The sequence below is a fragment of the Phoenix dactylifera genome, chromosome 3, assembly GCF_051530095.1.
Source record: "Phoenix dactylifera cultivar Ajwa chromosome 3, Ajwa_hap1_PhDact_Kaust_v1.1, whole genome shotgun sequence".
In the NCBI taxonomy this organism is placed as follows: domain Eukaryota; kingdom Viridiplantae; phylum Streptophyta; class Magnoliopsida; order Arecales; family Arecaceae; genus Phoenix; species Phoenix dactylifera.
In genome coordinates, this window is record NC_143192.1 from 52,412,646 (window position 1) to 52,439,117 (window position 26,472).

At 37.6% G+C, this 26,472-nt stretch overlaps 2 protein-coding genes across 2 annotated transcripts; both read right to left on the minus strand.

Moving 5' to 3' along the window:
• Positions 1–1,672: 1,672 nt before the first annotated feature.
• On the minus strand, positions 1,673–7,856 carry LOC103706177 (putative F-box protein At1g44080). The gene is made up of 2 exons (XM_008790215.6): positions 6,329–7,856; positions 1,673–4,080 (listed from the first exon to the last, which is right to left on the minus strand). Exon 1 carries the CDS (start codon positions 7,769–7,771, stop codon positions 6,341–6,343), a length of 1,431 nt encoding a protein of 476 aa, XP_008788437.4. The 5' UTR covers positions 7,772–7,856; the 3' UTR covers positions 1,673–4,080; positions 6,329–6,340.
• Positions 7,857–13,054: 5,198 nt separating this feature from the next.
• On the minus strand, positions 13,055–25,328 carry LOC103706176 (putative L-ascorbate peroxidase 4, peroxisomal). Its single transcript, XM_008790214.6, has 11 exons — positions 25,032–25,328; positions 22,438–22,480; positions 18,963–20,884; positions 17,664–17,788; positions 16,798–16,847; positions 15,879–15,944; positions 15,753–15,801; positions 14,332–14,414; positions 14,152–14,231; positions 13,842–13,944; positions 13,055–13,479 (listed from the first exon to the last, which is right to left on the minus strand). Exons 3-11 carry the CDS (start codon positions 19,073–19,075, stop codon positions 13,282–13,284), a joined length of 867 nt encoding a protein of 288 aa, XP_008788436.4. The 5' UTR covers positions 19,076–20,884; positions 22,438–22,480; positions 25,032–25,328; the 3' UTR covers positions 13,055–13,281.
• Positions 25,329–26,472: the final 1,144 nt, after the last annotated feature.

Sequence of the window (26,472 nt, forward strand, 5' to 3'; positions counted from 1 at the left end):
GATCGAATTATGATATACCTATTATGTTACAAAAAGAATTTTGGTGTGCATCAGATTTAGAACTCTCAGCCTGACTATGTTCTGGACCCTGCCAATTGGGGATTATGCATTGGCAATTCTGACCCCACCGCAGGATATAAATGCGGTATTCTGGCCCACTCTGTAGGGTATATAGATATGTGAAATGGAATAATATTTTTCGGACTATTTCTATATTTACTGTTCTTGCATCGTATATTCATATTTAGATCGAATTATGATATACCTATTATGTTACAAAAAGAATTTTGGTGTGCATCAGATTTAGAACTCTCAGCCTGACTATGTTCTGGACCCTGCCAATTGGGGATTATGCATTGGCAATTCTGACCCCACCGCAGGATATAAATGCGGTATTCTGGCCCACTCTGTAGGGTATAAGTGCGGTATTTTGGCCTACTCCGCAGGGTATAAGTGTGGTTCTATTTCTGGCCTAGCCACAGGATATAAATGTGGTCGTAGTTAAAGGCTGTTGAGTTAAATGTGATTTGTTTTGAATTAGATTTATGATTATGCATATGGATATTTGAAAGATACGGATTTCAACGAATTTGTGTTTGAAAAGAAATTGATTATGTTATTATGTTGATTCATTGTAATTTGTATTTATATTTTATGTTATTATATGAATTGACTAGTTAAGGTGTTTATTACTTACTGGGATGTCTAGCTCATTATACGATTTCTTGTTGTTTTTTACAGATCCGAAGAATTAGCTCAATCCGAGGTTTTACAATATGGAAGAGCGAATAAAAGAATTATGACACAAGTTATCTTAGATTAGGTTTTATTTAAATTAATGTTCTATCTTTATTTTCCGCTGCGCATTGAGAACTGTGAGACTTTATAATTTGTGTCAGTCAATGGAATAAGATTGCATTTATTTCAGCTAAATTATTTTAGTTATATAATTAAGATGTTTTGTTAAGATGCCTTGCATGCTCGTGGGGAGAGTTCCCTACGGGTGTGCGGCGGTTGGCGCGGACCCCCGGCTCGAGATCTTGGGCCGGGGGCATGACAGGTTAGGTAGTTATTATATATTGCCGTAGTAATTGGGAGGATAGGAAAAAAAGTGGACAGAGCCAATCATAATAGTGAGAGTACTTATTATTTATTTAAAATTTATTAAAAATAATGGAGAAAATATTCAACACTTTTAACTTTGTTGGAATTCATATGGCAACTTTCCAACTAAAGGCAGGTCATTTTTAGAACTCTAAAAAATTACGCATATATTACCAATGCGATTCATTGTATCCCAAGTTCATTCCCATTGAAGACTTGTTATATTTTTATCTTTTAGATCGGTCAAGTATAACTAATATGTCCAACTGAGATAAAAGATCACGGATATCCCAAGAATCCTTGAGCCCCGATTTAAGACCTCTGAGGTCAAGGAGAGCTCGGTAACGAAACTAGCTACTCTCGTGGAGACATTTTGAACACGTCCAAAACTTCCGTAAGCCGAGTTCACTCGGAATTTGATTTGGGGATGAACTCCAAAATCTCATATGCGGAAAACCCAATGTTGGCTGGGGATCCTCGCCGATCCTCTGATTGGAATTAAGCCTAAGAAGAGGCATCAAAAGAAAGAAGTTTGGTACAATCAATCGAACTCAAACAAGACAAATTGTGCAAACCGAATTCAAGTACTTAGAGAAATTTCATTTTTCATTACTTGGAGGAGTTTGTAAATAAACTCAAAATACTCGAACCAAAACAAGATACAATAAGCTCGACAAATCCAAGTGAACCAAAAAAGAAAAAAGCTTAACTCTTCGTCATCGCCATCCTCATCCTCGTCATCCACTTCATCGTCGAGGTCAATATAAAGGCTATTGAAATCCATCTTAAAGTAAAGTCGAAGGATTTGAGCTCGACAGTCTTCGAAGCCTTTTGCAAAGGCATCGGTGTCATTCCCAATAGAATCTGCCTTAAATTTATCCAAAGCAAAGAACTCCTCAACCGCCCGAGTGGCCCTCTCTTCAGCCCTACCAGCCATCTCCATGGCCTTGACATCCTCCTACTCGGCCTGACCAATATTCGTAAATAGCTTCGCTACTTGTTGTTCGGATGCCAAGAAGGCCTCCCTAGCCTCAAAAAGATGGCTGTCGGAAATAATTGCATGAGTTCGTGCAGCCAAGGCTTACACCTCTACTGACTCAATCTTTTCCTCAACCTTCCTCGCCCTCTCCTCAGCTAGCCAAGCTCGCTCCTCTACCTGCTCAAGATTGGCCCTTAACCTCGGCAACTTTCTGCTCGAAAGCCTTCCATTTCGCCTTAACATCTGAGACATGATGACTAAGCATCATAACGGCCTCGTACATATAACAAGCCTCATGGTCATGTTGCAGAAAAGAAGTGATCAATGTCCGAAGTAAAACACTTTATAAAATATTAGTATAGAAACTTATCTGGATGACCAAGGTGAAAGTCCTGTCAATTAAGTTATTGACATGGACAGATCTTACGATACTTTTATCACCCTACAGCTAAAAAAAAATAGCATGAACTATGTCTCTGGCCACCCGAGGAGACAACAAAGCAGAGTTTGAAGCTTTAACCAACCACCTCAGGATGGAGAACTCAGAGGCAGCACGACCCAAGGAGCTCGGTGTGGAGGACGAAGCTACATAGCTATGTTCTAGTGAAGCTGATGAAATTGGAACAGCTTGGGGTGAGGTAGTAGCATCATATGATGTTGGATAGGCAATCAGAGCGATGGTGGCCAGCTAGGCAAGGACAAGCCCTTCTGGAAGAGCCGACCTGATGGATGACATGATCTCGACCTCAAGGTTGAGCTCTACACTTTCTGGCCGAGGTTCCAGCACCTCAGGAATAGAGACCTTAGGAACAGAGGCCTCAACCATGGCCTCGAAAAAACTCGAAGTAAATTCTCAATTCGTCTTCTTCTAAGGAGTTTCACCCCCAAATGTCGCAGCTGCTCTCTTGCGCATAGCTTTTCGAATCAATAATAGGTCGGCCTTCATAGCTACAACAACTGCAAGGCTGAGAAGAATGTTAGACAATAGAACTTAACGATGAGGTGAAAAGATTAAAAATCTAAGGAATATTATCCTAAAGGCCGGCTGGGCTCAAGACAATATTAATTAGTGTCTCCTTGGATAACAGTTCTTGCAACAGACGAATCTTCAATTTAAGAAGAGTGTCCAAAGATCCCTGATCGTCATCGGACAACTGTGGAGGTCAGTTCAAAGACCTCCAAGGTGTCCTTTACAGGGTCTCAAACTGTCATGCTCTCAAAGGAGTACCTCGGATTAATTGATGGTCCTTTCCGAGAAGAAAAATATCACTAATTACTTTTTCGGGGATGCCTCTTTAAAGTAAAGCATCCCTAGAAGAAAGAAACCGAAGCATGGATGTTATAAAGAAAATAGAGAGCAAGAAAACCTACGACAACCCGCCATGAGTTCGAAACCAGTTAGGTCTGGATGAAGCTATAAACCCTCATCAACTGGATGATAAAAGGGTGGAGAGGCAATCTAATCCCAGCCTCGAGAGTTTCCTCATACAAGTCGAACCGAGAAGGAGGAGGACTAGTTACCCAGTACTCGGGTCTGGTGAGCTCAAAAGTGAACTTAGGAGGAACGAAGTATTGAGCTCGGAGCAAGTCCATTTCCTCTTGGCTGAGGACTGACACCTCGTGTTCTAAGCCAGAGTGGACTTTGGGCTTAGCTACACTGGGATGTGAGGAATGCCGAACTCGAGGAGATTGGTCGGACGACCAACTCGCCGCTAAGACCTTGATCTCAGTCTCGCTCATGTAGAAAAAAGAAAAGACAAAAGAGGGAAAAGAAAAAGAAAAGAAAAATTCGAGCAGCCAAAAAGCGGACTTTCATTCAGGGAGAGGACATTCTCAACTAGTAAAAGAACTAGAAAAAAAAAGTGGAAAAAAAAAATAACAAAAACATTCTAGAACTGCAACAAATATACGCATTTGTGCTACTTCAGCAAAGGTTGCCTCTTCCCAGATTCAAGCTTGACTTGTCTGCTACACCTAGGTTCAAGCTTTTGCAGGTCCTGCAAAGATCAGCCATTCATTATCAGTTCAAGGGAGAAAACGAACCAGAGAAAAGCATCAGATGTGGAACGTAATAAAAAATATTTTTTTACAAACTACACACGGCATCTCCTTGAAAAACTAATGAAGAAGATATACCAAAGAGTCTAGAATCTATCTGTGGAAAACAACTAAATGAGAAAAACAGAGACTTTTATAGATTGAAAGGGTTTCTGTAATGAATGTTTAAGATATTTCATCACAGAATATAGGAAGTGATTATGGCGATCATGCACGGCAAAGACTTAAAAATTCAAACTTAACTTCGATTATGGAGATGATGCACGAAAAAGACTCAAAGAAATCAAACTAAACTTGATGGTCAGATAATCCTCAGAGTCTCAGATGTTGGATACATCGAGCTGGAGTTGCTCCAAAATGAATTTTTAACAAAATGATAGGATAATCTGAATATTCCAGTGTCTCCAACATGCTTTCTTCATCCTTGATTTGGTAATATCAAACAGCAAAAATGCATTGCAACACTTTCTTGCCTTTCTTTAATAAGTAGGATCACCTTTATCTGACAAAAGCGTGGGTGTCTTGCAGAAAGGATAAAATAACAAGAAAATAGTGTAGCATCAACATAATTTTCTCCATATATACACGACACAAAGGACATAGTAAAACCAGAGGAGCAGCAGAATTGATTAAGTTGTGGATCGCAGATATGAAAGATCAATCACTAACAAAGAAAGTTGTGAAACACGTATGTGCAATACCGACATGCCATATTTATTCGAGGCCAGATTTGTACATCATTTTATCCACTTAGCAATTTGTTGTCACTGAAATCCTACCCAATCTTCTCAAAACTTTTGTAGAAAAATTAACCAATTCTTCTCAATCCTCTTTCCTAACCTTAAGACACAACTCCAAGCCTCTGTCTTCCACGAGAATATCTGTCAATCATCATCCTATGTGTAACAACCCAAGACCTCACCCAAAATGGCTAGCCGAAAGGTATTATTTGGTTTTCTTTTTCTGGACCATGTTCTTTCATGGTTTCACATGCCCTTGCATTTTCAGTTCTACTTTTCTTCCTTTTTTTGTGGGTCTGAAAATACTTAAAAGTTTGCATTATTAAAACTAAGAAACTTGTCCAAGATTAGCCTATATTAGGGTCTATAGACAAAGCATGGGATTCACTACTATTTCATACATTAAGCATGCATGACTTAAGAAAAAAACATTACGCACCAAATAGCCTTTTAAGCAGCCCAACTTAGCAAATTATGAACTCAACTAGAAAATTGTTTGTCTGTATGAAATGGCTCCTCTTATATTGCTTTTGAGCTTTGATAACAAATGATGTAGATTCGGTGGGGTAAGAACTTTAACATACATGACTAAAATGTAATTAATTGTTAAAGCAAAAAATGTTTGAAGAGTGAAGGCTTGTGTAATATAAATTATTGAGCCACAAGCTAGGTAGTAAGGATAAATAAACCTACAAAGCAATGGCTCGTGGAAACCATTATGAACACAAAAAGCAATGGGCGCATCAATCTAATTCCTAAACCTAATTAAACTTCTTTACTTATAAAGCATTGTCATTGCATGATTTCAAAGGAGATTGAAACTGAAAAGGATAAAACAAACTGAAAAGCAAAGAATTAAGGACTTCAAACGCACCTATCCCATGCCTAAGTTCATAAAGCATGATTTACTGAAGCATCACTCAACTAAAATTTTAGTGAGTCCAACATCACCTTTCAAGAATTAAAAAAAAAAAGGATAAATATTGAAATATTGAAACTTCTGTCTCATATAGCTAAGAATCAAAAGTGTCATGAGAGGACAATCACATTAAGCAAATCATTGTTCTATATAGGGGATTGCAGAAAGCAACCGTGCATTGTATCCTCATGCCAAGTCAAAATTTCTATCAAGGCATATGAGATTATGAATGTATCAGCACTAAGCTGCTTGTTCAATAACATTACGAGGAAAAGTACAGCAGATCAAATATTTCAGCTCAGCAGTTTAAGTGCAAAACTGTGCTGTAGGAATGATTGTCTAATTGGCAGAGCATAAGCCATTAACTGCAATATCATCAAACTACAATTTTAGTTCGGAATCAATGTTATTTTCCTTTTCCAGAAAATATTTTCAGGAAGCCACACAATGCCATCTCACATCTAATCAGATAATTAACCAAGACTGTAAAATAAATCTAAAGTATAGAAGATGGTTTTCAAGCATTACCCGCACTGGACTCTATTCCAACATTTTGCAGAGATTGAGCTCGATCCAAGCAGGAGGCAGCCACTTATCTGAGGGTGATGCCCCCCAAGTACGAACTATACGAACATAGTTGCCGGTCTCGAAATTGAAAGCATTCATTTCATGAAAATCGCTCTTCAGCTGTCTATATGAAAGGCCAGAAGCCCTGCTATAGAAAATGCAATCTCCTATGCGTCCAGGAATAGCCCAACCGAAAACAAGGTAGGCCGGAAATAGCTCCATTGCTATGTACAGTTTGTTGCCATGAATGCCTTCGATCGTATGCCATCCGGGTGCGTTCCCCTGCTTCAACTCAAATATTCCAAAACAATGATCGAAATGTTCATCATCAAAATCAGCATCATCGGGGATAAGACCTACATGATATTGGACAAATAACAACAGCTGCGTAGATGTTGTCACGAAAAACAGATGACACTCCTCAAGATCAATATTCGGCAAATTGATCGGCTCAGGGTTCGAAGGGGAAGCAATTTTACAAACCGAAGCATTGTTTTGCATGTCGGTCATATAGAGGCTCCCCTCATGGTGCGCCATGGAGACGAGCTCAGTGACCAAACCGGTATTCATCACGGTCCATGATTCATCTCCCAATTTACAGAAGGCGATTTCACGGGAGTTACGGTAGCACTCGGCGATCACCACCACGGAATCCCTCGGGTCCAAGTTCGGGCTCAAAAGCAAGAACGCCTTCCACGGGAAAATGACCGAGTAATGGAGGGGGCTCGTGGTGGAGCCGTTGCCGCGTCTGATGCTCAGAAACTCCCCAAGGACCTGATTGAATTCGAAGCCGGTCAGGTGGAAGAAACCATCGGTGGGAGGAAGCTGGACTTGGGCCCCGGTGAGGGGGTTCAGCAAGAAGAGGCGTCCGCCCGCGGGGACGAGGTCGAGCAGGAGAAGCCAGCCGCGGGAGGAGGCGAGGGTTACTTTGTGGACGAGGTCGGGGATGGGGAGAGCGCGGATCTCCCTGGTGGGGAGGCTGAGAACGTGACGGCGTGGGGAGCGGGGGTCGTAGGGGAGCATGAGGAGAGGGAGGTGGGAGGGAAGATTGGTGGGTTTGGCGAAGGAGCGCCAGGACTTGCAGACGCAACGGAAGCGGAGGTAATCGGAGGCGCGGGTGAGCTTCTTGACGATGACGTCCAGGATATCGGTAGGGAGATCGGGCCATCGGGTGACCCACCTCCTGCTGCTTGTTTCGCCGGACGCCATTGTTGCCGCTCGGAGAAAAGGAGGTGGAGGTGGAGGTGGTGGTGGAAACGGGATGAGCCTATAGGGTTTCTTTTTCTTGGTTGGGTTTCTTGATCGAGATCGCGCCCTTCCGATTCTTGCAAGAACACAGCTACGTACGAAACGAACATATAAAACCCGGCGTTCCGCTCCACCGACTATTTTACTAATTTCCATAATCAAATGACCGAGAGAGAGCCAATACTCGCATTGCAACCGGATCTAAGATCACAGCCGCAAACTGTCTTGATTAACGGTGGTGATACAAAGGATTGGTAACCAAATGGGATAAAACCATGGATCCTACATTGCCATTATATACTTGGGCATTACAGAAGGACCTACCAAGCTGGAATTTTTCTTTTTGAATCAATATGGGTTAACCAAATTTACAGCACATAGACATTGAAACGAATGCTTTGATGCGCAACCATAACATTGTCAGAGGCAACAACATTTATTGAATGCATACAATGTTTCTATAATAATTTAGAACTTCATCTAAAATGGCTAACAAGATATTATTTAAAATTTTCGATCTTGCATAAGTACCTAAGATCTACTACTTCAAATAATCTGTGCTGCAGTGGTTTTTAGTTAACATAGATTATGAACCGGATCCACTCTGATATCATTTGTAATAATCTACAACTTCATCTAAAAAAAGCTAGTTAGAGGATATTATTTAAATTTTTTGATTATGTACGGTCCTCACAATTTCCTCTAAGTTTAACTTTGAGTTTGGACACCAAAAAAAAAAAAGTACATCAGAAAGTAATTGTTGTTGGTTAAAGTAGCTAGGCAAGGAAATATTAAGAATGTTTGATGAGTCACAAGCTAGTTATAATCATAAGGAACAAAGCTCTGAAGGAATCACTTCCAGAAGCCATTAAAATAAGTTCCTAGAGCCGATCAAAGTACTTCGCATATTCTAACAATGCAATGACCTTTCAGGTCAGGATACCCAACTAGAACCGGATAGAAAAGGGTTAAAAAGGAAAATGCAAATATTATGGAAATTTGGGGAGGTGAAAGCATGACATTGTAGTAAACCACACTTTCCAAAATTTAGAAGAATTGAACCTATGCTGTTAAAGTTGTGTATCATAAAGCTAGTAATCAGTGTATCATGCGAGGACAATCACATTAAGGTGGATCATTAAAGTACAAAGCAGGTGTATCCCCTGGGTCAACCTTGGGGTCAGCTCGTCAAGATGTTCTATCAAGATCTTGATGTGTATTATCTACTGTTTACATATAAACTCGATGTGATGATCGTATGCTTAACAAGTCACAATTTGTCAAATTAACTGAAACATTGCAGATACCAACTGCGGAAATGGATGCAGGAAAGCACAAGACAACAACGAAACAGCAGACAAAAACCGATGGCGATATGTGAACGAAACAACGCATAAGTGAAAAGCATGTAGATTAATGTACCTTGTTTTGATGTTTCCAAGGAAGCCCATTTTAAAAGGTTGTGCTCTAATGAATCAAATGTCGTTGAAACTCGAATTAAAGCCAACATGAAAGGATTCACGAAAATAGAGCATCCGCTGCAATGGTTACTGCCATGAGGCTTCCTAATAGAAAGCATTCATGATGAAGTCAAGAGAAGAGCTCATTGTAAAGAAAGAACATCAAAATCCATTAATAGCACACAAGCAGTTTGTTATAACTGTCATCCTTCAACATGTCATGACATGCCATCTAAATATGTTTGGTAAGTAGGATATGACTTGATGTGACTACGAACTTGCTATGGGGCAGGTAGTTATTATTTATTGCCATAGTAATTGGGAGGATAGGAGTACTACATCATGGAGAGAAAGCGGATGGAGCAAATATTAGACATCTTTGGCCCGGCTCAAATCTATATGGCAACATAACAACCAAAGACAGCTCGGTATTACAATTCAAGATCTCTTTCAATCTCGCGCTCTCGTCCTAAAGAAGAACGAAGTGTCACAGTCAAAAAAACTTGATAAATTGGCTTCGAATTGGGATGGACCGTATTGAGTAGCCGAAGCGATACAACCTAGACGTATAAGCTAGAAAATCTCGACGGTACCTCAATCCCTCGGACTTAGAACTTCGAGAAGCTACACATATATTACCAATAAAGTTCAGTATATCCCAAGTTCATTTTGATCTTCTTATTATATTTCTACCTTTTAGATCGGTCAACTATGACTAATATGTACAACTGAGATAAGATTGGGGATATCCTAGAAATGCTTGGGCCCCGACCTAAGACCTCAGATGTTAGGAAGAGCTCAGTAATGAAATCAGCTACTCCTGTGAAGACACCCCGAACACGTCCAGGACCTCCGTAAGTCGAGCTCACTCAAAACTTAATTTGGGGATGAACTCCAGAATCTCACATGCAGATAGATTGACCTCAACAGCCTCCTACTCAACCTGACCAATTTTTGCAGATAGCTCCACGGCTCATTGTTCAGATGCCAAGAAGATCTCCCTAGCCTCAGAAAGATGGTTGTCGGAAATCATTGCACGAGTTCGAGCAGCCAAGGCTTGCGCTTCTGCTGACTCAAACTTTTCCTCGGCCTTCCTCGCCCTCTCCTCAGTTAGCCGAGCTTGCTTCTTTGCCTGCTCAAGATCGACTTTCGACTTCACCTTGACCTCGGCAACTTCTGCTCAGTAGCCTTCCATTTCGCATCAATGTCTGATATATGATGCCTAAGCGTCATAACGGCCTCGCACATATAATAAGCCTTATGGGCATGCTACAAAAAGATGTGATCAATATCCGAAGTAAAACATTTTATATAATATTAATACAAAAACTTACCCCCCGCTCTTTGACCACCCGAGAAGACAACAAAGTCGAGACTGAAGCTTTAATCGACCATCTCGAGATGTAGAACTCGGAGGCAACATGACCCAAGGAGCTCGATGTGGAGGGCGGAGATGCAGAGCTATGTTTAGTGGAGCTGATGAAATTGGACCAGCTTGGGCTAAGGTATTAGCATCATATGATGTCGAACAAGTAGTTACAGCGGCAGTGGACAGCTAGGCAAGGACAAGCCTTTCTAAAGAAGCCGACCTGATGGGTGACATGATCTCAACCTCGAGGTTGAGCTCCACACTTTCTATCCGAGGTTTCAGCACCTTGGGAACAGAGACCTCAGGAACAGAAGCCTCAGCCATGGCCTCGGAAGGACCCGAAGTAGATACTCTCTTCGTCTTCTTCTTCTGAGGAGTTTCACCGGCAAACATTGCAGTTGCCCTCTTATGCATAGCTTTTCGAATCAACGCTGGGTCGGTTTTCATAGCTGCAACAACTACAAGCACAATAGAACTTAACGACTTGGTGAAAAGATAAAAATCTAAGGAATTTTATCCCAAGGGTCGGCTAGGTTCGAGCCAACATTGATCAGTGTCTCTTCGGATAACATTCTTGCAGTGAAGGAATCTTCAATTTAAGAAGAGTGTCCAAGGATCCCTGATCATCACCGAACAACTGTGGAGGTCAGTTCAAAGACCTTCGAGGTGCCCTTCACAAAGTCTCAAACTGCCATGGCTGCTTAGAAGAAACGAAAAAGAATCTCTCCTTCCATCCGTGAATGGAAGAAGGAGTACCTCGAATCAATTGGCAGCCCTTTCGAGAAGAAAAATACCACCAATTGCTTTTCGAAGGATGCCTCTTTAAAGTGAAGCATCTCTGAAAGAGAGAAACTGAGGCACAAATGTTGTAAAAAAAATAGAGGGCAAAAAAATCTACAATGACCTGTGAGGAGTTCAAAACTAGTTGGATCTAGATGAGGCTATAAACCCTCATCAACTGGATGATGAAAGGGTGGAAAGGCAATCTAAGCCCAGCCTTGAGAGTTTTCTCGTACAGGCCAAGCTAAGAAGAAGGAGGATTAGTCACCTAGTCCTCGGGACCAACAAGCTCAAAAGTGAACTTGGGAGGAACGAAGTGTTGAACTCGAAGCAAGTCCGTCTCCTTTTGGGTGAGGACTGACACCTTGTATTCTGGTCTGGAGTGGACTTCGAGCTTAGCCACACTGGGATGTGAGGAACACTGAGCTCGAGGAGATTGGTCGGATGACCAACTCCCTGCTGAGACCTCGATCTCAGCCTCGCTCGTATAGAAAATAGAAAAGAAAAAAGGGAAAAGGGGCAAGAAAGAAAAAAATCTGAGCAGTCAAAAGCAAAAACCCACTAGTGGTCGTCAGAAAAAACCAAGGAGGATTTCGAAGCCCAAAGGGAAGAACTTTGTCGGAGAAGCACCCAGTAGAAAGCTCAAGCCGCCGGGGAGATTTGCAAAAGAAGCAAGATGTGCAAAATGAAGGAGGGGGCTACCCTTATATAGGGGTGTGAACGGCTCTAATTAAAGCAACAATTCGACTTCCCAAACTAATTCAACCGCGTGTCAGCTCAGCATATGGCGTGAGCGATTCATCCAAATCACCCCATTAATAGTGCCACAAAAAAACTCTAGAATAATGACGTCTCGAGACAGCCTAGATATGATGGCACTTTGAGAAGGTCAATTGATACATTAAAACTCCCTTCTAGATGTCTTGCCCCTATCAAGATGATGATACAACTTCTGTCACCCGAACTAAGATTCAGTTCAGACTCAGAAGTGAAGGGCAAGTGATGGAAAAAATACTGGACATGTTGACCTCAGCTTAGACCAACCTCCTTGACCTCGGTATTAACCAAGATGAATAACTTCAGCGAAAACTAAGGTGCCACTCTGCTTGTGCTAATAAAGACCATCAGTTATGGCGACACTGTAGCCAATACACGATCGGCGTAATTATCGTTGTGTGTTGCTCACGCAGGACTGTTACCACGTACAGTTAAGGCATGTCACGCCATATTAGATACTGGTTCAATATTCTACCATATATAAAGGGGTGGCTCAGGATCCTCAAGTAAACTCATTTGGATATTTATTTCTACAAATTTTCTTCCTTCCATACTATAGCTCTACTATTCTGACTCAAGCATCAAAAAATCTCCGCCGAAAACTTTCCAACAAGTAAACTTCTTGCAGGTTAGCCTCGAAAACGACCAGTTCTTCCTCACCTTGGTCTTATCCAATCTCTCTCAGTACACTTCTTACAGGCCTCAAAGCGAGCTGAGCAACATCTCGGTCTCGGTTTAGAATTTAGAAGCAACAATATAAATTCTATACATAAGAGCTACAAGTCAAGTGATATAGCTGTGTGCAGATATTGGGGAAAGTCCACAAGGTGCCTCTTTGGAGCGGGCATGAGCGAACAAAAATAGCCCAATTTTGTAACGCTTTTATTAAGGAAAAAAATTATTTATTTCTCTAATATTTTTTCTTCTTGCAAGTCCATGTGCTTGTTCTTATCATTCTGGACACCATATTATCCTCCTTAATTGTGCTGCTCCGCAGCTGGCAGACGGACTGCACCTTTTGTTCTTCAATTATGCTCCACATGAGAAAAATACTTGGCTCAGTACACTGTTTTTAGTTATGTAATGTAATTTGACAAGCTCATCTGGTGAAGTTATACCATACAATGTGCAGCACATCATTAACAGAATACAGTGATTTATTGTTCTATAATTTATGCAAAAACCTCCCTGCTATCCCTTTACAAGGGCTTTCTTTTTGCTGCTTGCATTTGACTTCCTTACAGTAAGCTATAATACCCGACATAAATCAGACTGGCCATTTACTCCATGTTCTTGCCAATTTCGAATAAGTAACTCAGAATGAGCAATGCAGCAGCAGCTGCGACTGTAACAGCACCTTGTGTTAGTATAGCCTTTAATTTTGATTTGGTGGCTGAAAGGATGCAAGGTGGAGTAAAGCCCAGCTCGGACAATTTCTTGTGTGATTCTGCATAGTCCTTAAAAAATGCATCTTCGTCCTACAAAAAGCCTAGGGTTATTATTTCAAGGATTGATATATGAAAGTTTAATGCGAGAGAAGAACAAGACAAGTTCATTCACTAAAAATGCAAAAGAGATTTAAAATTTTGATTATGTAACATTAGGTAGCTCTTCTCCAAGAGAGAATTTAAATGGGAATGCTAGTTACCAGACAATGTTTTACCGACAGTTCTGACTTTTTATTTGGAGGTGAGTTTGTACTATCAAGTGCTAATCCACCATGTAACAGAGGTCGGTTATTCCATAATCAGAAAGAGATAACCCTAAGTCGTTTAGTTAATTGACCAAAGTAAAATTGTTGCTTTTCCTGTCATGCAAAATGAAGACATGTTGATGATACCTTTGCATATAGCTCAACATAACACCGAAATACAGGATCCTCCAAGAGAGCCTTGTCCGTGGGAAGCTTCAGGAGCCCCTCTTTATCCCCTTCCAGAAGTTCTCTGATACAGAATATAAACACAGAGTCAATTTTAAACTTCTCGTTTGATTGTGAAAATATGAACAGCTGCATGATTTAACTCATATATGCTATGTACAAAGAAGAGCTAATGAGATTCATTTGTTTAAAGTAATTAAATGAGAAAAGATGATATCATGTCATTGCCATACACTTTTATGTCAGAAGATTATTAAGCTAATGTTCTTACACATAGTAGGAGTTGTCGAAGATGAGAGGCTCCTTTGTCCAAGGACCTTCGAATCCTGTTCTCTCAGGATGAGCCCTTCCCTTCAACACCAAGACCAAACACAAATTGTCAGAAACTATAATCATCAGAAATACTAACACATCCATATCTCTATGCTGCATAATTATGTTAATATTTTACCAGAGTATGGCCACCAGATAGTGCCACAATATCTTTGTCTGACAGACCCATCCGGTAAAATATTTCCCTCAAATGAGACACCCCTACATTGCATTGACCCATATGTTGTCATAAACTACCAACCAGCAGAAATTTAAAGACAAGTATGACTGCATTCTCAAAAAACACCAGTATAACTGACTGGGAAAAAATAGCTTTGCAGTTAAGCCTATGGTTGTTTGATCATTCACGGATCATCTCATAATGAAGCATTCAGTGAAATAAAAGAGAACTTCAACCTTTCAAACATAATGGTAAGAGCAGCATAAAAAAGGTTTGCTTGGGGTTAAGCTAAAAGCAAAATTCAGAATAAAGATGAAAGAATGCTATAGATTTGAAGAAACCTCACTATACTCAAGTAATCTTTCCCACTTAATGATCTCAATATACTCTTACCCTACATTTTAGTCCTGAACAAACTAACTCTCATAGTACCTTAAATAACGTCTATTTATAAAATCAATTTTGTTGTCCAAAGATTATTCATGCTTATTAATTCCAAATGGATTCCCTGCTACCATATATTTTTTGAGGAAAACTGATTCCAAAAAGTTAATTTCTTATGAATTGAAATTGTAACATGTCTTACACATGATATAGTAGTCAAACATAAACTATAAATTTTCACATCCTTTTATATACCTGTTGTAATTATTCAAACTGAATGAAGATGAACAGCATCATTCTCTTTTAATAAAATGTGCAATTTTGATATAAAATTGTTATCCATCTGAAACTCAAAAAAAAAGAACATAAGCTAAGCATCTAAAAATATTTTAGACATCTAATCAAGACAAGGAGTTTTGTGAATCATGTAAATTTAATATGGGAACAATACTGATAAATTTTTGCATGTTTTAGCATTTTGCCACTCATCTTGAAACACAATTATTCATCTTCAATATCTAATAGCCTTCAGATAGTGTACTTTCAACTTATGGACTTTTATGGATAGGAGAATAACACAACACAAACAAAATACTTTAAGAAAATGTAAACACTAATACCACCTCAAAATGTGTGATCTTCAAGACAATCATATATAGTTGGACTAAATGTAATTCGCACTCATAGAACTCTCGCATGTGACTTTTCCGGAGATAGCTGCCTCTTTACATCTACCTCAAGAGCAAGTTTTAAAAGCTCGGTAAACAGTGGAGTCTTTAGGTGGATATAAAGTCACATACAGTGCCATGAAAATCACATTTTGACAACACTTTTGTACATGTCTTTTCTATTAATGCAACACAAGTATTTCCATGTAGACATTCATCGTACATGCCATTGACTAACCGTTTAGAGACAGATAAGTCTAGGCTTAGTTGAAAATATGTGATAATAATTTTTATTAAATTACCCTAAAAAAACATGTTGTAATATACCTTTCTTAGCATCTGGAAGCCTTCCTTCTTCTGGGCATTGCGATGAGTCCTAGTACAAGACAATGATCACTTAATATGCAGGTGTCAGTTGATTAAATATTTTTACAGTATTGCTATTTCACATACCATTCTTCCTGGGACAAAGTCAATAGTCGGCCCACCAGTCACTTCAACAGCAACAACTCCAGCAAGCTGATAATGGCACTTGCAATAATTATTTTGAATGCACTAATATAGAGTAAAACCATAACAAACCCACAACAAGCAAGCCTTATCCCACAAAAATAGGGGACAGCACTGCGAAACTCATTCATCTCTCTTGTGTATCAACTGCTGCTTCCCAGGTCAACTCATAATTTTTGACATCCTTTCTGACATTGCTAAATGTGAATAACAAGTATACCACATTCAATATAAACAGATCAATGGACATGAAAAACAAAGTGATTCGATGTTCCAATATATTTAGTTGAATATATAGTAAAAGGTTCTAAGTTCTAACACTTAAATAATGTGCTTAATTAAAGTTCTTAATATAAGGTTCTAACTGTCACACAGAAAGATACATTTGTTGCTCCAAATGCTCTGGTGCTAGCACATCAAAATCTAAAACATAATATATCGAGGATACTTCTAAGTAATCAACTTCTTTTAAAGAGAGTACTTTAGCGAATTCTTTAGTTTCAAAATGGAGGGACATCCTACTTGTGGGCAAAAGGACCATGTTAGAGAGCATATAGTAAATTAAGCTGGAATCTTGGCACTGCTGAAGCTTATGGCCATTCAGTTGGGATGGTTTTCTCATTACAATCAAATATTTTTCCCTCTTTTGATCACTATCATATTACCTCAACTCAAAAACATAAGGGGGCAAAAATTCAGTTTACTATTTATGCTCAAAAGTAGATATACTCTGCACAGTCAACAAAGAGTATGATCTAAACAAAAGGCTTTTATAGTTTATTTAAAGTGAAATAGAACATAATTTAAAGTTGATTTGAAAATATGTACAAGTTTAGAAGAAAAAAAAATGTGCAGCAATTACCTGATAAAGGTCTGCATATGTAATTTTGGGATGCTTTGCTTTCACTGGCTCTGAAAACAAGTAACAAAAAAAAAAGTGAGCATTCGAGTTTTCAATTGGTTTGAAACTATTGTCTTTCTTTATGAGTTTCTGAAGTGGCACGATAAACTTCTTTGAAATTGGAAGAGTGAAAAATATTAGCAGAACTTAATATACATTAAATATGAAGTATGAGTTTCTTGGGAAAGTTTAGCATAAAATTATAAATGATAGTTACAGAAATTGAGTAGTGAAAGATAAAAACATCCATAAAGGGCCAAAAACCTTGTTAAAATTTCCTGAATTGTAAAGAGTAAAGAGGTAATTCAATTGAAGGTGCTCAACCACATCATGCTGAAACATACAAAGAGAAGAGCTCACAAGATGGTGTCCAATGCATTAAGCCTTAGAAGAGAAACTTGACCGTAGAACATAAAAAATAACTGCAGGGAGCATGGTTCGCTGTACCTTAACTTTTTGTATTGGAGAAATGAGATTAAACCACATTTAGGATGGAGATAGTTGATTTTTATATGTTAATGATGAGACAATGATCATACATAAAATCTAGTAAGCAAATAACCAACCGAGAAATATAAACATGAGAAAATTGGATCATCAACAATTTCAAATTGATGTGTGGATATTGAACAATATAATAATGAAAATTATTATGTTATTATATTTTCTCATTACTCTTATATTCAAAAAAAAAAAAAAAAAAACAAGCAGCAAGAAAGTGAGATGAATTCATTATTGTAAAAACAATTTTTCCATAATTATATCCAGTAAAAGATGGAAAAATAATGGGTGAAAGATAACAAGCATATTAAAATGGAATGACTTACCCAAAAGGTTTATAGCTATTTTTATACCAGCATTTGAACCATGGCTATACTCTTCCTCAAACCTAATTGAACCATTTGGACCACCTGTTTTTGTCTTTACATCATAAGTGCCAGCATCATGCCATCTATTAAAGAAAAAGAAAAAGAAGAAGAAAGTCATGTTAGACATTAGATTATTAAAAGAGTATAAGTCCTTACAAATCCTAGTTTTCATATCAACAGATGCATTAAAGAACTTATATCAGACAATCTAGCATTTCATAGGCACATAATAACAAGAATACTTGCATAGTTGCATTGCCAAAATTGTTTAAAACTTGATTACTTAAAGAAGCACCATCGTGAGTACAACATATTCCTAAGTTGTAAACTTGGCATTTGAGGACTGGATGACTTCATTTTCGAACCTGGTAGTTTTCTCATGAAATTTGCTATCCTATGCAACAAAGAAACAGCTCCAGCAACTACTCTCTCTCTGATCTTTTTATGATCACCCACTACCCCTACCCATATTGAAGCACAATTTCTTAAACCCCAGTCCTAATTACAGCTGTTGGTTGAGTTCGGCAGTAATTAAGAGTACGGTAATTAGTTGGCATTGCAACAATATTGCAGTCCTTTTTTATTGAACGATAAGAGGAACATAGAGAAATCAGAAGTCCGTAACTTAATAAAAAGTTCCCAACTATTTCTGATGTTCTTCTTTTTTTTCAATAGCAAAATCATATCCTTCTTCTTAGGATCAACGCAGTGATGCTGTGGATAAATTATAATCATCTACTCTCAGGTGATATCAATCTTGGTGGTATTCTTCTAAAATCAGAGTGACGAAGGTAATAGATGTCAACCAAACCACATGAGGTTCTTTTTATAAAACCAATAGAGACAAACATCATTGCAGGGAAAAGAAAATCAACAGAACAGAACTAGTGAACTACTTATCCAACCTTCTGGAAAGAAAAAACCCTACCAACTGAAACAACGTCTAGAACCAAGAAACAGAAGCCCTTAAACCTCGGCAAGAACACATAAACAGCAAGAAAACAGGGAGCAAGAGAGGAAGAAGAAATGAAGAGAAGAAAGATCAAGAAAATGCACGACATGCGGGCCTTCTACCGAAAGATAAAAGCTTTACCGGGAAAAGGACTCGAAACCAATTAAAAGACACAGAAAGAGTTCAGATTTGAGAAGCCAAAACGCACGGATGCTCCACAAACTCTAAGATAGAAAGGACACGAGAAGACAAAGCCAAGAAAAATTCGTTCAAGAAGAGCAAGAAATAGAAGAAGAATAACCCACGCGAGGCGGAGCATAATGGGGGCACAGCCCTTGCTGGAGATGAGAGCTCGGAGGTCTCTGCGGGCCTTCTCGATCTCCTTCAGGTACTCCTCGTCCACCACCGGCGCCGCCATTATTATCTAACTATCGCCGAGTTCGCGAGTCTTGTTTGGTCTTCGGATGTCGCTCAGGAGCACAGAGAGGGGGGCGGAGGAAGGAGAAGAGATAGGCCTCTGTTTTATAGTATCAAGTTTATAATAATAATATGGAGAGGAGAAGACTAGAAGAGAAGAGGAATCAGTGGGAAGGAATGGAGTGGAAGAGTGGAGAAAGGAAAGAATGTTTCGAAAGTGAAGCAGATTGGCTGCTCTGTTCCTGTCAGTTATTATTACTCCCACGGATATTACCACCCAATAATTTAGTTTCGGTGGCATTACTGTGCAGGGAATTGGGACGTGCAGGTAGTAGTAAGCATAGGGGATGCAGGGGTGGGAATATCAAGCACTGGATCCTTCTTGTTGGACCAGCAGCAACGGCCACACGCCACCGACATTCTAGAAAGTGTGAGGCATTTGTCCGTTCATCATTTTGTCGGCCCGGTCCGTTAATCTCATGTTACCGTTACGTTTCTAGACACGTATTATGAATGGTAATAACTTAAATTTGCTGAATGTCTCATTTGTATTAATTGGCAATTAGACACTTCCACATATAGGATTCAGAAAGTATAGCATCTTAAGTATATGATATATCTGACAAAAATCTTGTTCTTTAGTACATGTGAATGCAGTAATGGAGAAGGATATTTTGAAACAATGGGTACATTGGGCACAAATTTGTTTCAACTTGCATATGAAAACTATATGAAAAGAACTGATGCAAAAGCATATGAAAAAGGAAAATATAAAAAGGTATAAATCCTTTATTAGGAAGATATTTGATAATGAAGGTTCAGTATGGTATTTTTTTTTCTTTGAAAAAAATGATATTACACGTATCTAGAATTCAAGATATTAAGATATCACAAATTTATAAAGAAGCTAAAATGCTGCTGATTGGGTAGTGAGCTATATGTGGCTAAACATACTAGAACAATATAATGACATTCTTCAACAAATTTTTCCGCTTAATTTTAAAATATTTTATTTTCTTATTCTTATGAACGTATTCATACTCGTATTAATTAATTCATCCAATTTATTAAAAAAAAATCCAAGATATATATTTCAACATATTGGGCATTAGGGCGGCTAGCCCACATCCTACCAAACCAATTGAATTCAGCTGCCAAAATTCACTCAGATGTATAATTATAACATACATACATGGATAAATGTATTTACTGTTGTATTTGTTCTTAAGAAAACAATGCTTGCGGTCATGCTTTGTCCAGGTAATTAACTCAGGATTCAATGTGGGGATAATTTGAAGTTCCATGTTCTATTATATTATCATGACCTCCTTTAGTTCTACACCTTTGAGAAAATTAGATGCTCTCCAACAACAACCAAAATTCATGGCGTGTAAGGCAGATCTCTTTGATACTTTCTACCTACCTTAAATTAGTCCTATTCATTTGCTCTAATATAGTGTTGATAAAACATTCCTTTCCCCTCCTCTAAGATTGTCGCTCTTCTCACTGATATCATATTTGCTAAGAATAGTTTCACTTCTATCTGATCTCTTCCTTTTGTTAATCAGGGCTCGGTGAAGCTAGGAGCAGAAAGGGTTGCTGCTCTTGGAACTCCACCAAGAGCTCGGGCAGGAGGGAACACCACAGATTGTCTTGCTGATCGCAACCAACTAGCACAATTGTACAATTCCAAGCTAAAAAAGGAGTTGCGAAATTGCCCTAATTAAGTCCACTTTTGCTAAGACAAAAGGTAATGACACCTTTGCTGTCTTCACCCTTCTTCCAACCATTTTTTTTTCACTTCTTCAACCTGAAATGCAATTTTTTTAAGAAAATAACAGATATAATTTTTAGTTCAATAAAAAAAATAAAGATGCAATGTCATACTACTAAGAAATAAGCAGCAGACAGTTTAACAAAATAGCATTCGTGTTACCATCACGATCTCATTCGCCTGCCGATGCAGGTCGCTTTTTTCTTGATGTTTTAGGGGGTGAAAAAAAAATTCAAAAAATTGGCCAAGATCCACAAAAGCAAGCAGCCTTAAACCATATGTTTGGGACTCGTTATTCTAAGCTAGGACGTGGGAGCATTCATGTGAATTAGTGTTGTTTACAATACAACAGAAAATTGTACTAAGCCAGTGGCTTGGTAGCATATAATGTTGAAACCGAAAATAAAAAAATAATGAGCATTCAATTGAAACAAACTAAGATTAGTTGAACAGTAAAATTAGCTGTCCATAAGTCATGTGAAACATGCTCAAAATTACTAATTTGCTTGAATTACTCTCAAACCATAAAAATGATGTATACCTTTAAAAAACAATCTGTTATAACAATTTATTTAAAAAAAAATTGCTTGACTTAGTGAATACAAGCATAAGCCTGAAAGGAGATATATCCAAAAGGGTCCAAGCAAAATAAGATGCTTCAGAATGACTCCTAATAAGTTTTCTGCATATATTTTAATTCGTTTATCTTCAAAAAAAATTATACTCCTATTTGACCATTTTGGGCTTTTTAACAGAAACTAGAATTGAAGTGACCAAAAGTTTGAAACCACCAAATCTTCTCAGAAATAAAACTGCCAAATCTGCCAAAACTAGAACTTATTTGGTCCACTGAAACCAAGATTGAGATTCCCAATCGTGGAGTCCCCAATTTCCTTAACATCCCACCTTTTAAGTCCACCGGTAAGCCATCACCATTCACTTGTAGTTTCTCTCAATTGAAGTTACATTTGAAAACAAGATAAAAAAATAATAAATTAGGGGATGGAAAATTCTGTTTGTGGTCCTAAATGACTACATAAAAGGAAAACAGATGAAGAGCAAAAGAAAATAAAATGTGCATGCTTACTATCAAGTAATTGGTTAAAAGAAACAAGCATGCTCTTTACATATATACAAAATCATTGCAAGCTTTGGCAGGGAGCGGGATGTATGTTTGTCGACCCAAAGTTCTATCCCATCCATGCATGTAAAACCTGATTCGAATTTTCCTTCTCAGCAAATAACAAGAAATTTCAAAACACAGCTAAGCATGTTTTATAAAGATTGCTCTTAACACCAACAACTGGTGAACAGTGATGCAAAAAAACAGCTTCAAATTCTTGGGACCCGGCATGATGGTTATGTTTATGGTTGAATGTAATATGATGAGTCTATTCTAATTTTCTTAAGATGCAAAACGAATATTTCTCTATGTTAAGCAGCAGCAGATATGTAGAATTCTTCCTCAAGAATTACCAACCATTAGTTATCACTCTAGGCACGAAAAATAAACCAGATCTCAATGCATAGAAGAGAAAATTGCACTCAGTTCCAGATTCGGAAATTTAAAAGTTTAAATGAAAACATACCTCGTGCTATCCTATATTCATGAAGGCGTTCCCAAAAAATCTTCTGAAAGCAAATCAAATTTAGCCTTTAACAAAGCAGCAGATACAAAAGCTTCAGATTAAAGCAAGCAAATAGAGTAGACAATGAAACCAATGTATACAAAAATATAATCCAAGAATTAAGAAAATATGAAACATTTAATTACAAATGATGGACAAAAATGGCCTGTAGAATATCAACCTCCGAAAGGATACAATTACTTTCTCATGATTAGTTGGCAATTAAGAATGACCAACATATTTCCACTTTATTATTACCACTTTAGTACCAATCAAATAATTTAGCTGCCACTAAATCACAAACCTTCAGTATCAGTTTATGTGATTTAATTTCATATAGTGCAAAGTGATACAGAGATCAGCTAATATTAGAGAAATTTGTTTCTCTTGCTTAGAAAGTTATTATATTTTTTCTCACTTATTTGTCTTTTGATGTCGGGGACACTTGTGGATGTTGATTTAACACAAATCTAGAGGGAGAGCATGGGATCTTGAAACACTCTCACATCAACCAAGATAGGAAATTTGGGTACAGGTTCATCATTTGGTACAATACGAGTATAAGGTGGAATGATCATCAGATGCAATTCATTCAAGTAGACTTATGGACCATTATATCAAAATTATTTTTCCATCATTGGGGGCTTAAAGTAGTGCTCAAATTGAACCCTAGTTATCTCTTTTCTCTTCCTAACAAAAGATCCATCAGCCAGCACCTCCCTAGGACTTAAAATTGTATTACATAACCATAAATAATGAGGATCTTGATGCTGTAGCAACTAATTTTTTGTCTTCTAGATTTTAGATCATTTTTCTCTCAAATAGTTGTGTATAAGTTTAAGCTTATGATTAGAGTACATTTTTTCAAAAAAAATTAATAATATGGAACATTAGTACGATTCATATTTGTTTCGATTTTAGAAGTCTATATCGGGATTAAGTTAAAACCTACACTTCATGACTGTAATCTAAAATCTGACTCCATTCTCATATGATTACACATGCTGTAGGAAAGTCCAACAAGACACAGTTTCTTAATTGTTGAATTTACCAGAAGAATCCATTTGACAGTTTATGAAGAACATAACAACTCATCATAAGATAGAAAATATTTATTTTCTTTAATAGTTAATTTGTTCATACGTGGTAATGAATTTGTTTATCTGAGTTAATGATTCAGATTGCTTTAAACATCAAGTCTTCTGTAAAATCTTGCAAAAGCCATAGCTTAGGGTGCTTTAAAGTTTAAATCTTCCAAAATATCCTGCAACAGTTCCGGCTCAGAGTGCTTTAAATGTTTGATCTTCCATAAAATCCTGCAAAAGCATTATTTATACATTATAAGGTAATCCAAATTATTAAATGAACATTTTTTCCTAAATTTTTTCCCCTTGTTTTGGTGGTGAACTTCCTCAAGCTTGTTGGGTTGAGTGGTATGGCTCTATCAAGGCCTTATGCTATGCTTCATACTTGTTTGAGAAAACATATCTGACACTCCTCTGCTGTTCTAGTAATATTTTTGTTATTTTTTTAAAAAAAAGTCCTTACCTACTTAAGATAGATAAGATAATTGATGACAACAGCCATCAGCAAATTTCAGAGACAGAGCATCACAGAGAGCAGGAAACACAATTATACATTGAAACACAATAATGAAGCCACCTAGAAAGATTTTCTTCTTGAATCTATTACAACAGAAATTGCTAATGTTTTCTCGGTCTGTTCATTTTGATTGAATCAACACATAAGCAATCATCAAAAACCTTGATATTCATAGGGAACTTTTTATGCTTAAACTAAAATTTTTTGAGCACATGACCTCATAGATCATCACTCTACTACAGGCTCTCATACCTTGTGCATAAGAGTTTGCAGGTTTTAAGCTCCTGTGGCACATTACACAGACTGCCGTTCAAAACAGACAACTACGTTCAACAGTATTTCTATGGCAATCCTATTACATCTGTGAACCACTTTAATGCCCTAATGGTCTTTCTTTAATGAACACAGGATATGCTAAGTTCATGAATTCATTCATCAAGCGCTAAAGTCGTTCACCTCATTTGACGTTCTCACAACACCAATATCCTATTTCCAGCTTCCTATTATCCACTGCAGATTGTCAGCTATTTTTCAGAGTCTGAGACAGAGACAAGATCTCAAACTCTCCAAAGAAAATTCTCCAATGCTCCATACAGTCCATCATCAGTGTGAGAAAATAACGTCCACCTCGAAAGCATTCTTTTCGGTTTATATGTCACACATTGTGCTCAATCCTAACAGATTTCCATCTCTATCTTCCTCCTCTTAAAATATCGCGAAGAAATTTACTAAAGAAAGAATCCCCTAACCATTCACAAAAAAGAGAAAAGCATTTTAAAAAAAAAAGTCAAGATTTTATTTCTAAAAGAAAGAGTACGGACAACGGCAATGGATATTGGTTACTAAACCCTCCCAAGAAGACTCTTTTACGTTCAAAAAATCCAAACTTTGGGTAAAGAAACGAGCAGATATAGAAAGAAGAGTGGTTTAAAGATCCAGAAATCTCTTACTACCTCTAGTTCTTGAGATTCCTTGCTCAAGACGCGATCTTTCTTGGAATTCCCACCTCGAGGCCTCTATCCATGGCGTCCAGTCGCCGAGCCGCCTCGCCCCTCGCCCTCCTCCGAGGAGGAGGAGAGCACCGCCACGGGCTTCCGCTTCCCCATCGAAGGAGAAACCCACTATTCTCCTCAGGGATCGATCGGAGCTGCCGCTTCTCGGCGAGGCGAGAACGGTGCGGCGCATTCCGGGGACAGAATCGAAGGCATCGATCTCTTCTTGGCGAGGGCAGTGCCCCCCAGAGTGGCTTCGGAGGGAAAGAACCGGACCGAGGCAGATATTTGTGGCTGAAGTGAGGGTATTTAAGTAATTCTAGTGTTTGCTTTAAAAGTCGAGACAGCCATACATGTATCACAGCTTGTTCCCATACCTTAACCCGCTCGAGTCAAAGGGAGATTTAAATTTTTGGATTTCTTATGTGTATATCTTTCCAAATATTTAAATTTAAATAAATTTTTATTAAATTTAATATTTGCATACATATCCATATAAAATAAGTTTTCTGTATTGATATTTTTTTGCATATATGCTTATTAAGTTTAAAATTTAAATAACTGAAATATTTTGGATGGATAAACGTGCAAAAAAAAATAAATATACATACAAATAGTAATTTTATAAGAGTATCAATGCAAAGAATTTTTTGTAAAAAAATATATTGTTTGTAAAAAGGTTTAATTTAATTCTTTTATCCATGGTAAGATTCTCTTCAAACATAAAATAAAAGTCAAGCATTAAATAGCTATATTGCATATATACTTATTAAGTTTAAAATTTAAATAACTGAAATATTTTGGATGGATAAACGTGCAAAAAAAAATAAATATACATACAAATAGTAATTTTATAAGAGTATCAATGCAAAGAATTTTTTGTAAAAAAATATATTGTTTGTAAAAAGGTTTAATTTAATTCTTTTTTCCATGGTAAGATTCTCTTCAAACATAAAATAAAAGTCAAGCATTAAATAGCTATAGAAACTAAGTGAGATTTTCATAGAAGGTATTTATGCAAAAATAGAGTTTGATAAACATATAATATCTTTTAGAGGATATTTATATAAATTTGAATATTTAGGTGGGTATTCATGCAAAAAAAAATTAATAGAAAAGGATGCTTTAAACAGAGTAGAAAGCAGTTCATCAGAAAATTTTTGAAGTATAATTTATTTGTGCTGAGGCGCAAAATTATTTGAAATTGAACACAATTTAGCTGACTTTCTTATCCAAAAAGTTTCCAACAACCTTTTAAGTTAAGTCTAATTGATATGTCTGTAAATCACTTATTTCTTTTCATTGATAGAATTAACTTATGTCTTCTATACAAATTGAATTGCTTCATCTGCTCGAACGCAGTATAAATCTGTCTCATGGTAGAGCTTGAAGCTATCATCTT